This window comes from Vigna unguiculata, chromosome 11 (genome assembly GCF_037176805.1).
Source record: "Vigna unguiculata cultivar grain cowpea cultivar isolate G323 ecotype 2 chromosome 11, ASM3717680v1, whole genome shotgun sequence".
Taxonomy (NCBI): Eukaryota; Viridiplantae; Streptophyta; class Magnoliopsida; order Fabales; family Fabaceae; genus Vigna; species Vigna unguiculata.
This window is the reverse complement of record NC_140802.1, coordinates 31,042,983-31,056,557: the sequence shown is the minus strand read 5'-3', so window position 1 is coordinate 31,056,557 and position 13,575 is coordinate 31,042,983. Positions and strand designations below refer to the sequence as shown.

At 35.0% G+C, this 13,575-nt stretch overlaps 1 protein-coding gene and 1 pseudogene across 1 annotated transcript; both read left to right on the top strand.

Moving 5' to 3' along the window:
- The first annotated feature begins 3,445 nt into the window (after positions 1-3,445).
- Positions 3,446-4,030, top strand: LOC146881765 (uncharacterized; annotated as a pseudogene).
- Positions 4,031-9,235: 5,205 nt separating this feature from the next.
- Positions 9,236-13,216, top strand: LOC114168867 (disease resistance protein Roq1-like). Its single transcript, XM_028053833.2, has 5 exons — positions 9,236-9,794; positions 9,892-10,990; positions 11,100-11,381; positions 11,675-12,445; positions 12,521-13,216. The coding sequence occupies exons 1-5, from the start codon at positions 9,304-9,306 to the stop codon at positions 13,088-13,090; spliced, it is 3,213 nt and encodes a 1,070-aa protein (XP_027909634.2). The 5' UTR covers positions 9,236-9,303; the 3' UTR covers positions 13,091-13,216.
- The last annotated feature ends 359 nt before the right edge of the window (positions 13,217-13,575 follow it).

Genomic DNA, 13,575 nt, shown 5'->3' with positions numbered 1-13,575 from the left:
TCTTTAACCAATTTCCTCAAGAAATATTTTCAAAATGATTGCCAAAAAATTTATTTGTCTCTAAGTATTATGTGCAAAATATTTAGCAAAAAGAAAAGTTAAGCAGTTAATCCTAACTAAATAGATAAAATAACCATATTCTAACCAAAACAACTAAAACAAAACAGAGTATTAATAATTATTGTAGAGTACTTAAAATAAAAAAGTGAAACCGTATTTATAGAGTTCTAAAGGGTGGAATGGTGTTGTGTATCAATCTCACCCTATCTCTCTATCAAAATCAATCTCCTCATCAAGGTCCACTCCATCCATCTCAGCAACAAAGTCACATCTCTGTTCGCAGCTCTTAACGGTCCCTCACCTGCAGCAGGCCATTGTAGATATGTAATGAATTCTGGTGGAGTCATTCCTGGGTAAGGTCCACGTACATTATGATAGAGGGACTCCTGAAGGTGGCGTTGTACTCTATGAGTGGAGACATTCTGCTGGTGAGAATGTTCCATTTGGAACCGCAAGTACCTCATTTGCTTAAGTAATTCATCATTCATGTTGAGTTGAGGTTGTTGTGTGGGGTTTGCTTATTGTTCTTCATCCACTGGTTGTTTGACAGCTTGTTGTTCTAGCTATGGCTCTTTTGGATGCTCCAATTCTGCTAGGTCGGTTCAAAAATGTTCAATGAATTTCTTGGTGATGGAGAGTCATATCTTTTAAGTTAATTCCACCTTCACCCCTTGATCTTGGCAAAGAGCTGTGATTAAAGCCGGAAAGCCTAAGGCACCTTTTGCCTTTTCATTTCTCTTGTTGACTTCCTACCTCACAAATTTGTGGATTTCTTCATAAATAATGGTGGCCACGTCAATAGTGAGATCGTCCCTCATTATGCAATAAAGGAGATGGCATCTAGGTACAATCAAGTCTGACACATGACCGATGGGCACTATGTTTGTTAGTAAAAATGTCATCCAAACTAAGTATTCTGAGAGGATTTCCAATGGGCCCGTCTTGATAAGATCTATTGGGAGTGCATATAAATATCACGAGATTACATCCAAGTTTGAGTCAATTACGTTCAATCCTAAGGAAAGAGATTAACCACTCATGGTGTGCTAAAGAAGAAGAAGAAGAAGAAGAGAAAATGAGGAACTGTGTGCTCTGCTTCGTGGTCCAGCTCTCCAGATATATCTCTCCTGAAAAACTCGCTAGCATCACTCTCTCATTCCGGAATATATATACTCCACGAACATCTCGCTTAAGCCACTTGAATCTCGCTTAGGCGAGAATTGCAAAACTACATGGGCTTCTTCGCGAACTCTCGCTTAGGCAAGTGCAGGCTCGCTTGAGCGAGAATGGCGGCAAGTGTCTCGCTTAGACGAGATGATTGTGGCTTGAGCGAGATTGTTCTGACTTGAGCGAAACTCCTTTGATTTGAGCGACCTGTTGCACACATTCTTCCATTTTTTCTCTATTTCTTGATTTCTCTTTTACTCTTCTTCAGTTCTTTCCCCCTCTACTTTAATTTACCTGAAAAATACACAAAATAGGGATCAATGTAAAATCAACATGATATAAACATGTGATTGAAGCTCATTTTTCCTAGATCAGGGAAGATCAACATGATATAAACACATATTACAAACAGAAGTGCCAACATTCCATATGAAAATTACTAATTTTTGGCACTTATCATGTAAAATCTGACATTTATTTGTTCCATTATACCTACGGTTAACATTTCAAATGTCACACCTTTGAAAATTGTAAACTAAATACGAAATAGTCATTTAGTAAACTGAAATAAGGAGTTAGATTACCTCGGATTTTTCATGAAAAAATTGGTCACCTCTAGAATCTTAAACTTTCATATATCATATAGAAACCTTGGTATGTAACGAGTCTAAAACCGAAGTTAAATGGTCAAAATAATTGTGGTGAAAATTCTTTCCTGCGCTGGTGTTCATTAACTCATGTTCGTGTGGTGATGTTGTTGCGCGGTACATGTTTGATAAAATTCCTAGGTTGAGTGTAGTACGTGTTTGTTGTCTACTACATGTTCTTCATGTTAGTAATTTTAGGTCATGCATTTATATGATACATAATTAAATGTGTTAGGACCATTATTTATAAAACCAAATAATAAAGTGATCTGACTAAATTAAAGATTTGGCTAAAGGCATATGTCATGAAAATAAATATTGTGTAGAGACCATTTAGTAATTTCTAATTTGATGAGGGGCCAAATTAGAAATACTAAAACTTAAGTAATTCAGTTTATAAATGGTCATGGTCCCCTTCTGAAAGACAGAGAGTCATAACGTACTTTTCAAGTTCCTGTTCCTTTCTATCTATCCCCATCAAGAGAGAAAATCAAAGGGAAATAAAGGAGCTCTACAGGAGGTAGATAACTGTATTAGTAGTGCTCTAATATCATCGTTATGGCCAATTCAGGTACGCTTCCGTTTACTATTTATAGCATGATTATCAGTATGGGATATTGTTTACGAGTTTATGATTGATTATTAGAATCAATATTAGGATCATATTTTGCGTTTATGCTAACATGTGGTATCAAAGCCACCCATACTTGATTCATGTTTTCTTTTGGGTAATTTAATTAATTTATATTCAGAACCCTAAATTCGTAATTCCGAAACCCTTAATCCCAATTTTGATTTTGGGAGAAAAACCCCAAATTGAGAATCTTAGGGTTTCTTAAAACCCTAATTCTGCACTGCCTTCTCTCTCGTGTGTGACCCACCTTCGTTTCCCCTTTTGCACTTTGTCTTCTTCCTCCCACCTTTATTTTATATATTCTTTGGTTGTTTAATATATAAAATAAATATATTTGGTTTTGGAATAAATAAATAATCAAATTCTGGTTTTATTTAACATTTTAAATGAGTTAATTGAATCAAGAAGTCACCAAAGTGACCTCTCTTGAGTAGATAGTTCATGAAAAATGTAAAATATTGGTGTTTATGTATGTTCATGCGAGTATTGATCGGCCCAAAGGAAGATTAATATTTGACCGAATTGCATACACACTTGTGATGATAAACATGCGATAATTATAAGGATTTGCTTTGCTGATGATAAATTAATCCAAAGATTGGTTTATTGTTGGATGTGCTTTATTATTAATGTTTGATCATTACAACCAGATACCCCAAGCAGTTAATATTACTGTCCAAAGACTTGATATTAATGGTGCATTGGGTGTTTTGGGATGGGTTAAACCATTATTTGAATTTTTTTATAATGATTTATTCTATTATGTGAGCATAATAAGTTATTCCTCTTGTTTAATATACAACTACAGTTGCTTCTGTATCTGCCAATGTGAATTCTATTCCGATCATCAATGGAACAAATTTTAAGGACTGGAAGGAGAACATTGAAATTATTCTTGGCTGCATAGATCTGGATCTTGCGTTAAGGACTGAGCAACCCCCTACTCCTATGGCGTCTAGTACTCCTGAAGACAAGAGGGATCATGAGAAGTGGGATCACTCAAACCGCATGAGCATAATGATCATTAAGCGCGACATCCCAGAGGTGTTTAGGGGCACTGTTTCTGAAGACATTACAACTGCTAAAGAATTCCTTGCTGAGATTGAGAAGCGCTTTGCAAAAAAACGATAAGGTAGAGGCAAGCATTCTTCTTCAGAACTTGATCTCCATGAAATATCAAGGCAAAGGAAATATCAGGGAATACATTATGAGCATGTCTAATATTGTTTTCAAACTCAAGGCACTAAAGCTTGAAATCTTAGATGACTTACTCATTCATTTGGTATTGATTTCTCTTCCTGCACAGTTTAATCAGTTTAAAGTATCTTATAACTGTCAGAAGGATAAATGGTCTCTTAATGAGCTCATTTCATACCGTGTGCAAGAAGAGGAAAGACAAAAGTAAGACAAGACAGAAAGTGCTCATTTTGCAAGCACCTCAAAGGCTGAAGGCAAAAGAAAGAGATCGGAGGATCCCAAGAAGGAAGCTGCTAAGGGTCCAAAAGAAAAGAAACAATCTTAGGAAAGCAAATATTTCTTTTGAAATAAGACTGGACACGTAAAGAAGAAATGTGCCAAATATCATGCTTGGCGTGCAAAGAAAGGTATGTTTCTTACTTTGATCTGTTCTAAGGTCAATTTAGCGTCAGTACCTAGTAACACTTGGTGGTTAGACTCAGGTGCAACTACTAACACCAATGTTTCTATGATGGGTTGCCTAAACTACCGGAAGCCAACTAATTCTGAAAGATGGATATATGTTGGAGATGGCAAATCGGTGGAGGTGGAGGCTATTGGGCATTTTAGATTATTATTATGTACTGGTTTTTATTTGGATTTGGAAGACACTTTTGTTATGTTGTCATTTAGACGAAATTTAATTTCAGTTTCTTATTTGGACAAATCCGGTTATTCTTGTTCATTTGGAAACAATGAATTTAGTTTGTCTTTTAATTCAAATATCGTTGGAACTGGTTCACTTTTGGCTTATGATAATCTATATTTGCTTGCTACTCTGACCACCTATAATGAAACCTTCAATACATAATCTCATGGTACTAAACGTAAAATTGACAATACTCAATCAGGAGCATTATGACACAAGCGCTTAGGTCACATCTCTAAAAATAGAGTTGAACACTTGTGTCAAATGGAATCTTAGAGTCCATTGACTTCACAAACTTTGATGTTTGTGTTGAATGCATTAAGGGCAAACAGACCAAAGCGAAGAGATTAGGTGCATATAGAGCTTCAAATGTCTTAGAGTTGATTTATACAGATATTTATGGGCCATTTCCTACACCTTCTTGAAATGGTCAACAATACTTTATATCATTCATAGAGGATTACTCAAGATATGCATACTTATTTCTTATACATGAAAAGTCACAGTCTTTGGATGTGTTCAAATCTTTTAAAGTTGAAGTTAAAAATAAACTCAACAAAAGAATTAAGTTTATTAGATCTGACCGCGGTGGTGAGTACTATGGCAGATATGATGGATCAGGTGAACAGCGTCCAGGACCTTTTGTCAGGTACCTAGAGGAGTGTGGAATTGTCCCACAGTACACCATGTCGGGATCACCCAGTATGAATGGTGTAGCTGAGAGACGAAATTGGACTCTTAAGGATATGGTAAGGAGCATGATTTGTCATTCCAGCTTACCAGAGTCACTCTGGGAGAGGCACTAAAGACGAGAGCTTATATTCTAAACAGAGTACCAACTAAAGCAACTACCAAAACACCTTATGAGCTTTGGATTGGACGAAAGCCTAGTCTAAAGCATTTCCATGTGTGGGGCTGTCCAGTTGAGGCAATGCCTTATAAGCCAAATGAAAAGAAATTGGACTCCCGAACAATAAGTAGTTACTTTATTGGTTATTCTGAGAGATCCAAGAAATATAAATTTTATGATCCCATATTAAAGACAATTTTTGAGACAGAGACTGCTACATTCTTTGAGGATATTGAATTTGAGGGGGAGAATCAGATTAGGAAATTTGTTTTGGAGGAAGAATCGGTAAAAATTCCAGAACCGATTCAAATAGTTACTTTTGATGAAGTATGTTCGGAACCTCCATAAAACATTGCTGATGAACCCCATACTCAAGATGATTTGGTTGTTCATGAAGAACAAACTCAAGATCCTCAACAACCTATGCTTCATGAGCCAGCACCTTTACGAAAATCCATGAGAGAAAGGAGAAGTGCCATTTTAGATGATTATGTTGTATTTCTCCAAGAAAATGAAGATCCTAACAATGGTGTGATGGAAGATGACCCAATGACCATCCGTCAAGCCATACAAGATCCTAATTCAGAAAAATGGATTGAAGCAATGAGGGAAGAGTATAAATCCATGCAAGACAATAAGGTTTGGGAACTTGTCCCATTACTAGAAGGTGTGAAACCCATTGGTTGTAAATGGTTATTTAAGACCAAACGAGATTCTAACAGTAATGTGGAAAGGTATAAGACTCGTCTTGTAGCTAAGGGATTTACTCAAAAAGAAGGGATTGACTTTAAAGAGACTTTTTCTCTAGTTTCATCAAAAGACTCAATTATGGCTCTTGTTGCACATTATGATTTGGAGCTTCATCAAATGGATGTCAAAACGGCGTTTCTCAATGGTGACATTAACGAGACGATCTATATGGTGCAACCAAAAAATTGTGTCGGGAGACCCAAAGAATATGGTTTGCAAATTGACTAAATCCATTTATGGACTAAAACAAGCATCCCGTCAATGGTATCATAAATTTCATCAAGTAATTCTCTCATTTGGCTTCGAGATAAATCTTGTTGATGATTGTGTGTATCACAAGTTTAAGGGGAGCATGTTTATTTTCCTAATCTTGTATGTTGATGACCTTCTGCTTGCCACTAATGATATAGGCATATTGCACGAAACTAAGAAATTTCTGTCAAAGAATTTTGAAATGAAAGATCTTGGTGACTCCTCCTTTGTATTAGGAATTCTAGGATTATCACAAAGGAGCTATATCGATAAAGTTCTTAAAAGGTTTAGCATGCATGAATGTAAATCCGGGGATACTCCAGTTGCTAAGGGAGACAAGTTCAGTCTAAATCAGTGCCCAAAGGGAAATTTAGAAATTGAGGAAATGCAGAAGATTCCTTATGCGTCAGCTGTAGGGAGTTTGATGTATGCCTAAGTATGTACGCGTCCAGACATAGTATACATAGTTGGGGTTCTAGGCAGATACTTAAGAAATCCAGGAATGGACCATTGGAAAGCAGCAAAGAGGGTCATGAGATATTTAAAGAGAACAAGAGGTTATATGCTCACATACAGGAGGTCAGACTACTTGGAGATCACTGGGTTTTCTGACTCGGATTTTGCAGGATGTCAAGATAGCTTAAAATCTACTTCAGGTTACATTTTTATGTTGGCAGGTGGTGCGGTTTCTTGGCGTAGTGTCAAGCAAACCCTTACAGCTTCATCCACCATGGCAGTAGAATTTGTAGCATGCTATGAGGCATCTAATCACGAGATATGGCTGAGAAATTTTGTCATAAGGCTGAAAATTGTGGAAGGCATTGAAAGACCACTCAAGTTATATTGTGAAAATCAACTGTATTGTATTCCAACAACAATAGGAGCTCGACTAAGTCAAAGCACATTGACATTAAGTTCCTAGTTGTTAAAGAAAGAGTACAGAGTGGACAAATTTCCATAGAACATTTAGGGACAAACTCCATGATTGCAGATCCTCTAACTAAAGGACTTCCACCCAAGGTCTTTCATGAGCATGTTGCTCACATGTGTGTTTTACAGTTTGAGGAATCTGAGGTTTAGTGGGAGATAATCATTTTCATATGTTTTATATTCTATGTTTAATTTCTTGTATGCATACATTGAACTTTCAAACATATTTGGTTATTTATATATGTGGTTTTAATTTTACACTTTGTACATTAAATTTTATATATCGATCTCATTAAGTTAAAGTTTGGACCAGTTGAAAATAGATGTGTATATACAAATCACCTTCACATAATTTTTCATGCTACACATTTCATGATGAATCCATGTCATTTGGTTCTGTCAAGATTAGTGATCATTGTTGGTTTTAGTTGCGATTGATGCAATGAAAAACTGGTTTGGTTCTACATGCTGATATAATCAATGGACGAGACTTTTGGAGTATGCTCGAGTAATATAATGGCAATTTTGAGCTCATAAAGTCTAACACATTTATAAGGTTGTAAGGGCATATATATTTGTGACCAGTGGGAGATTGTTAGTAATTTTGGGGCATATATATGATACATAATTAAATGTGTTTGGGTCATTATTTATAAAGCTAAATAATAAAGTGATCTGACTAAATTAAAGATTTGGCTAAAGGCATATGTCATGAAAATAAATATTGTGTAGAGACCATTTAGTAATTTCTAATTTGATGAGGGGCCAAATTAGAAATACTAAAACTTAAGTAATTCAGTTTATAAATGGTCGTGGTCCCCTTCTGAGAGCAGACAGAGAGTCATAACGTACTTTGCAAGTTCCTGTTCCTTTCTCTCTATCCCCATCAAGAGAGAAAACCAAAGGGAAATAAAGGTGCTCTACAGGAGGAAGATCACTGTATCAGTAATGCTCTAATATCATCGTTATGGCCAATTCAGGTACGTTTCCATTTACTATTTAAAGCATGATTATCAATATGGGATATTGTTTATGAGTTTATGATTGATTATTAGAATCGATGTTAGAATATGCGTTAATGTTAACACTTCACACTCTCTAGCATTACTTACTATCTTTCAATTTCTTGTTCTTTAGTTTAGACTCTTTGTAAACAATAATTAGCGTTGCTGATTTTGAGAAAGGCTGATCAATGTTGCATTTGGTCATAATATTTTGGGCTCAAAGTCTTCCTCGACACAGGTTCTATTCCACTATGCTAATATATAATTGATTAAATTACAAAAACCCAGATTAAAAAAATCCAGGTGCACTGCATACACTTTTGTAATCGATTATGTCCACGTTGTAATCGTGTGACCCCTTCAGAATTTCAACTTGAAGTCGTGTTAGGCCCCACGACTTCAAATCTGATAAACTAAAAATCGTCTGAAGACTACACGATTTCTTCACATTAAATCGTGGAGGCTGTACAACTTGTCTATTTTTTTTTTACCTTGTCCTGATTCGTAATTTTACAGGCAGATTAGCCTATTGAAAAAAACCTGTATTTATTCATCTTTCACTTCTCTAAATAAGATTGAGAATATATATATTGAGAATATTTTCTTACAGTGTTCCTACCACATGATTCAGCTAATAAAGTAGTTATATTATTGGTAAGTTAGAATCAAGTAGATGCTTTTATATATAATTTCGTTATTTCAACGACTATTTAAAATGGAGTGATATTTCAACCATTCATGTGAATGTTAGAAATATCAGTTTTCTTCAAAAATAACTCTGACAACCGACATTATTTTTTTTTTATATTTATAAATTTATGCGAGGTATCATGCCTTCACATGCATAAATTTATTAAAAGATAATAAAAACAGCATTTATTTTATATTAACTTCAAGGCTAAATAAATTACAGTTGATGCAAAAGAAACCCCGATGAATGTGTCGCACTATTTTAAAAATAATAACACACTCAGCAAGAATTTCAACTACGTCTTCCAGTTATTTTGAGTTGTACGCGTTTTGGCATTTTGTTTTATAAAACATTTGACTCTGACTGATACCTTCAGAGAACTATCCTATACGCACATTAATCTTCTTTAGCAGGCGAGTTTTCACCTTCTGCAATGGCTTGCAACAAAATTCAACGCAACTCTTCATCACGCACTAAGAATTTTGATGTGTTTGTTAGCTTTAGAGGTGAAGATACCCGTAACGGTTTCACAAATCATCTTTTTGCAGCTCTTCAAAGAAAAGGAGTTGTTGCCTTCAGAGATGACTACACAATCCAGAAAGGGGAGTTCTTGGAGTCTGAGCTCTTGCAAGCAATTGAAGGATCACGTGTTTTCATTGTCGTCTTCTCAAAGGACTATGCATCATCCACATGGTGCATGCAAGAGCTTACAAAAATCGTTGGCTGGGTTCAACAAACAGGGCGAAGTTTGCTCCCTATCTTCTATGATGTCGATCCTTCTGAGGTTCGAAAACAGAGTGGAGAGTTTGAAAAAGCTTTTGCTGAACACGAACAAAGGTTCAAAGATGACATGGAAATGATAAAAACATGGAGGGCAGCTCTCAAAACAAGTTGTGATCGTTGTGGGTGGGATCTGAAAAATAAGTAAGTACAAATAGCCATATTTTTATGTTATATATTCTATATTATTTTTGAAAGTCTTAATTAAACTCTCAGAGATGTTTGAACTTTGGCCGCTCAGGAAACAATATGAAGAAATTGAAAACGTTGTTGAAAAGGTAATCGACATATTGGGTCGTAATCAAATTTGGAGTTTTGGAGATGATTTAGTTGACATGCATTCTCGTGTTAAGCAATTGGAAGAAGTTCTAGATCTGAGTGCTAATGATACTGTTCGCCTTGTGGGACTTTGTGGGATGGGTGGAATAGGGAAGACGACACTTGCAACTGCATTGTTTAATAAAATCTCTCCTCAATATAATGCTTCTTGTTACATTGATGATTTAAGCAAAACTTATTATAATTTTGGAGCAACAAATGCTCAAAAACAACTTCTTTGTCAAATTCTAAATCAAGGAAATATGGAGATACATAATGTTTCCCATGGAACTATGTTGATAAGGACTAGACTATGTCACTTAAAGACGCTTGTCGTTCTTGATAATGTTGATGAAGTTGAACAATTAGAGAAATTAGGTTTGCATCCTGAATATCTAGGTGCAGGGAGTAGACTCATCATAATTTCTAGAGATTCTCGTATCCTAAAAAAATATGGAGTAAGTGAAGTTTACAATGTTCAAGTCTTGGATGAAACTCAAGCTCTTCAATTATTTTCCAAAATAGCTTTCAGATCTAACAATATTAGGAAAGAATACAAGGAGTTAACATTTGATGTTCTGAAGTATGTTAGAGGTCTTCCATTAGCAATTAAAGTGTTGGGGACATTTTTACATGATCGAGACGTTTGTGAATGGAGAAGTGCGCTGATTAGAATGAAAGAAAATCCAAAAAAAGACATCATGGATGTGTTGCGAATAAGTTTTGATGGATTGGAAAATCTAGAAAAAGAAATATTTCTAGATATTGCTTGTTTCTTCAACAAGTATGGGGTGTGGGAAGTGAAGAAACTTCTAGACTATCGGCAATTTTATCCAGACATTGGTATGCAAGTTTTGATCGAGAAATCACTTATAAGTTATCAAGATGAGGAGATTGAAATGCATGACTTGTTGAAAGAGTTGGGTAGGATTATTGTTCGAGAAAAAGCACCAAAAGAACCAAGAAAGTGGAGCAGAGTGTGGAGCTACAAGGATTTCCAAGAGGTTATGGAAATAAATAAGGTAAAAAAAGTTTTCTAATATATATTCTTAGCTTGTCATTCTTCATAAATTTATAAATCCTTAAAAAATTTAATGTAATGATTTTTTTTTCCTCTGTAAAATGCTTTAGGAAGCAGAAAATGTTGAAGCTATAGTTATTGAACAGTATCCGGAAGAGTTTCTACAAGGAAGAATAAGAGTGGATGCTCTCTCCAAAATGGATCACCTAAAGTTGCTCATTCTTAAGAATGTAAATTGTTTTGGAACTCTAAATTACATTTCTAATGAATTGAGATATCTGTTTTGGAATCACTTTCCTTGGATGTTTTTGCCATCAACTTTCCATTTAGATCAACTAGTAGAATTGATCATGCCTCATAGCAATATGAAGAAATTATGGGAAGGCAAAAAGGTACTATATATTGTTGGCTTTTAGATTTCTTTGTCTCCAACAAAGCGAAATATGCTCTATGTCATACTTTCTTAACTTTCTTTTACACGATCAAATTTTGTCTTAATTTAAATTATCTGACATAAACATATTTCTTCCCATTTTTTCAACTTACTTTTACAAAAATCAAGCGATGTTAATTTTTTTTTTTTCATTTAGTCTCCTAGATGCACAAACAAACAAAAAATTTAAGGGTTGCATTTTTACCTTTTTAATGGAAAACTAAACTTTCCTTACTTGTGTTTTTTTTTTAGTGTCTGCCTAATTTGCGAAGGATGGATCTGAGCCACTCCAAAAATCTTATTGGGGTGCCCGACTTAAGTGAGGTTCAACGTCTTACGTTTCTTGATCTTGAAGGATGCATAAAAATTGTCGGTATTCATCCATCCATTGGTATTCTAAGAGAACTTCATTATTTGAATTTGAAAAATTGTAAAAATCTTGTCCTTAATCTGAATATCTTATTTGCGCTCAGTTCTCTTAGGACTTTAATTCTCTCTGGTTGTTTAAAATTACTTAATAGTAAGATGCTAATGGACCCAAGTGACACAAAACATTTGGAGGAAGTTGTTAAAATTACAAATGTCATCCAATTCCCAACATCATCTGTATACAGACTACTAATGTTGCCTTTCCATATTTTCTACCCTCCAAAACCTGAAGATTCACTTGGTATGGTATTGTCTTCTTTGTCTTGTGTCCCTTGTTTGGTGCATCTTGATATAAGCTTCTGCAATCTACTTCAAGTACCAGATGAAATTAAGAACTTACGTTCTTTAGTAGGATTAAATTTGGGGGGAAACAAATTTGTAACACTACCAAGTAGCATCAAGCTACTTTCCAATCTTCAACGTTTGAACTTGGAACACTGCAAGCAGCTGAAATATTTGCCCGAGCTTCCAACAATGAAAGAAAAACAAATTGGCACATACTATGTTGGATTATACATTTTTGATTGCCCCAAGTTGTGTGATATGGAGCATTGTTATAGCACTGTTTTTTCTTGGATGACTCAAAATCTCCAGGTGACGACTCCATCCTTTCTATGGTTTCTCACTTTTTCTGTGAACACTATTTATAACTAAATTTGGTGTAATCAGGTTTGCTTGCAACCTACTATTTCCTCAGCTCATGTGGCTATTGTAATTCCTGGAAGTGAAATCCCAAAGTGGTTCAATAAACAAAAGGCAAGTACATCAATAAGTATGGACCCATCTGCTGTTATAGATGATCCAAATTGGATTGGTGTTGCCATTTGTGTTCTATTTGTCACACACCAAGATCCTACGAATTTGGTTGAAAGATATGATAATAGTTCCCATACTTTTTCTTATGGTGTCAATAATGTCAACCTTTGGCCAAAATCGTATTCAGTAGCTCCAATGCATTTCAAGAAAGACCTGGTGACAGCTGGATTCGACCACTTGTTGACGGTGTTTTACTCTCGACAAGAATTCATTCATCTTCTAAGCAGCCATCCAAATACCATGCATGATCTTCATGGAATTGAATTTGAAACTTGGATTCAAAGTCCTAAAGGTTTATGTGTTGTGGTGAAGAATTGCGGGTATCGTTGGGTATTTAAGGAGGATCTTCAACAATTCAACTCAAACATGTTTTTCAGTGGAAATTCTTCTTCTCGAAAGAGGAAACTACTAACACGTGATTAACCATTAGAGCCTTCATCCTAGAAATTCTTCTTATGCATTATTCGGTCAAAGAAATCTTAATCCTTTTCAGGTAGAATTTAATACACAAATATTACGAAGGTCATAATTATTATTAATGAATATTCTATTTGTTTTGTTTTTATTAATGACAAAATGATGATTCCTATCTGAGATATTAAACTTCAAGTATCTAGCAGTGATCATTTTTTTTTGTACGAAATATCCGAGATAACATAACTCCTTACATCAGTTTAGTAAGTGACTACTTGGTATTTCCTTTACAACTTTCAAATGTGAGAAAATTGAAATGGTAACAAAAACTAAAACTACAAGAATCACATATGTGTATTAGTATATTACAAATTTACCTTGATAGCCTGGCTAAGGGATGTGTTATCTATTTATTGATATATGTATAGCACAATCATCTTCTTCAACAAAATGTCAAACAATTATTTTCAATTGAAATTAACTAAGATTTTTTT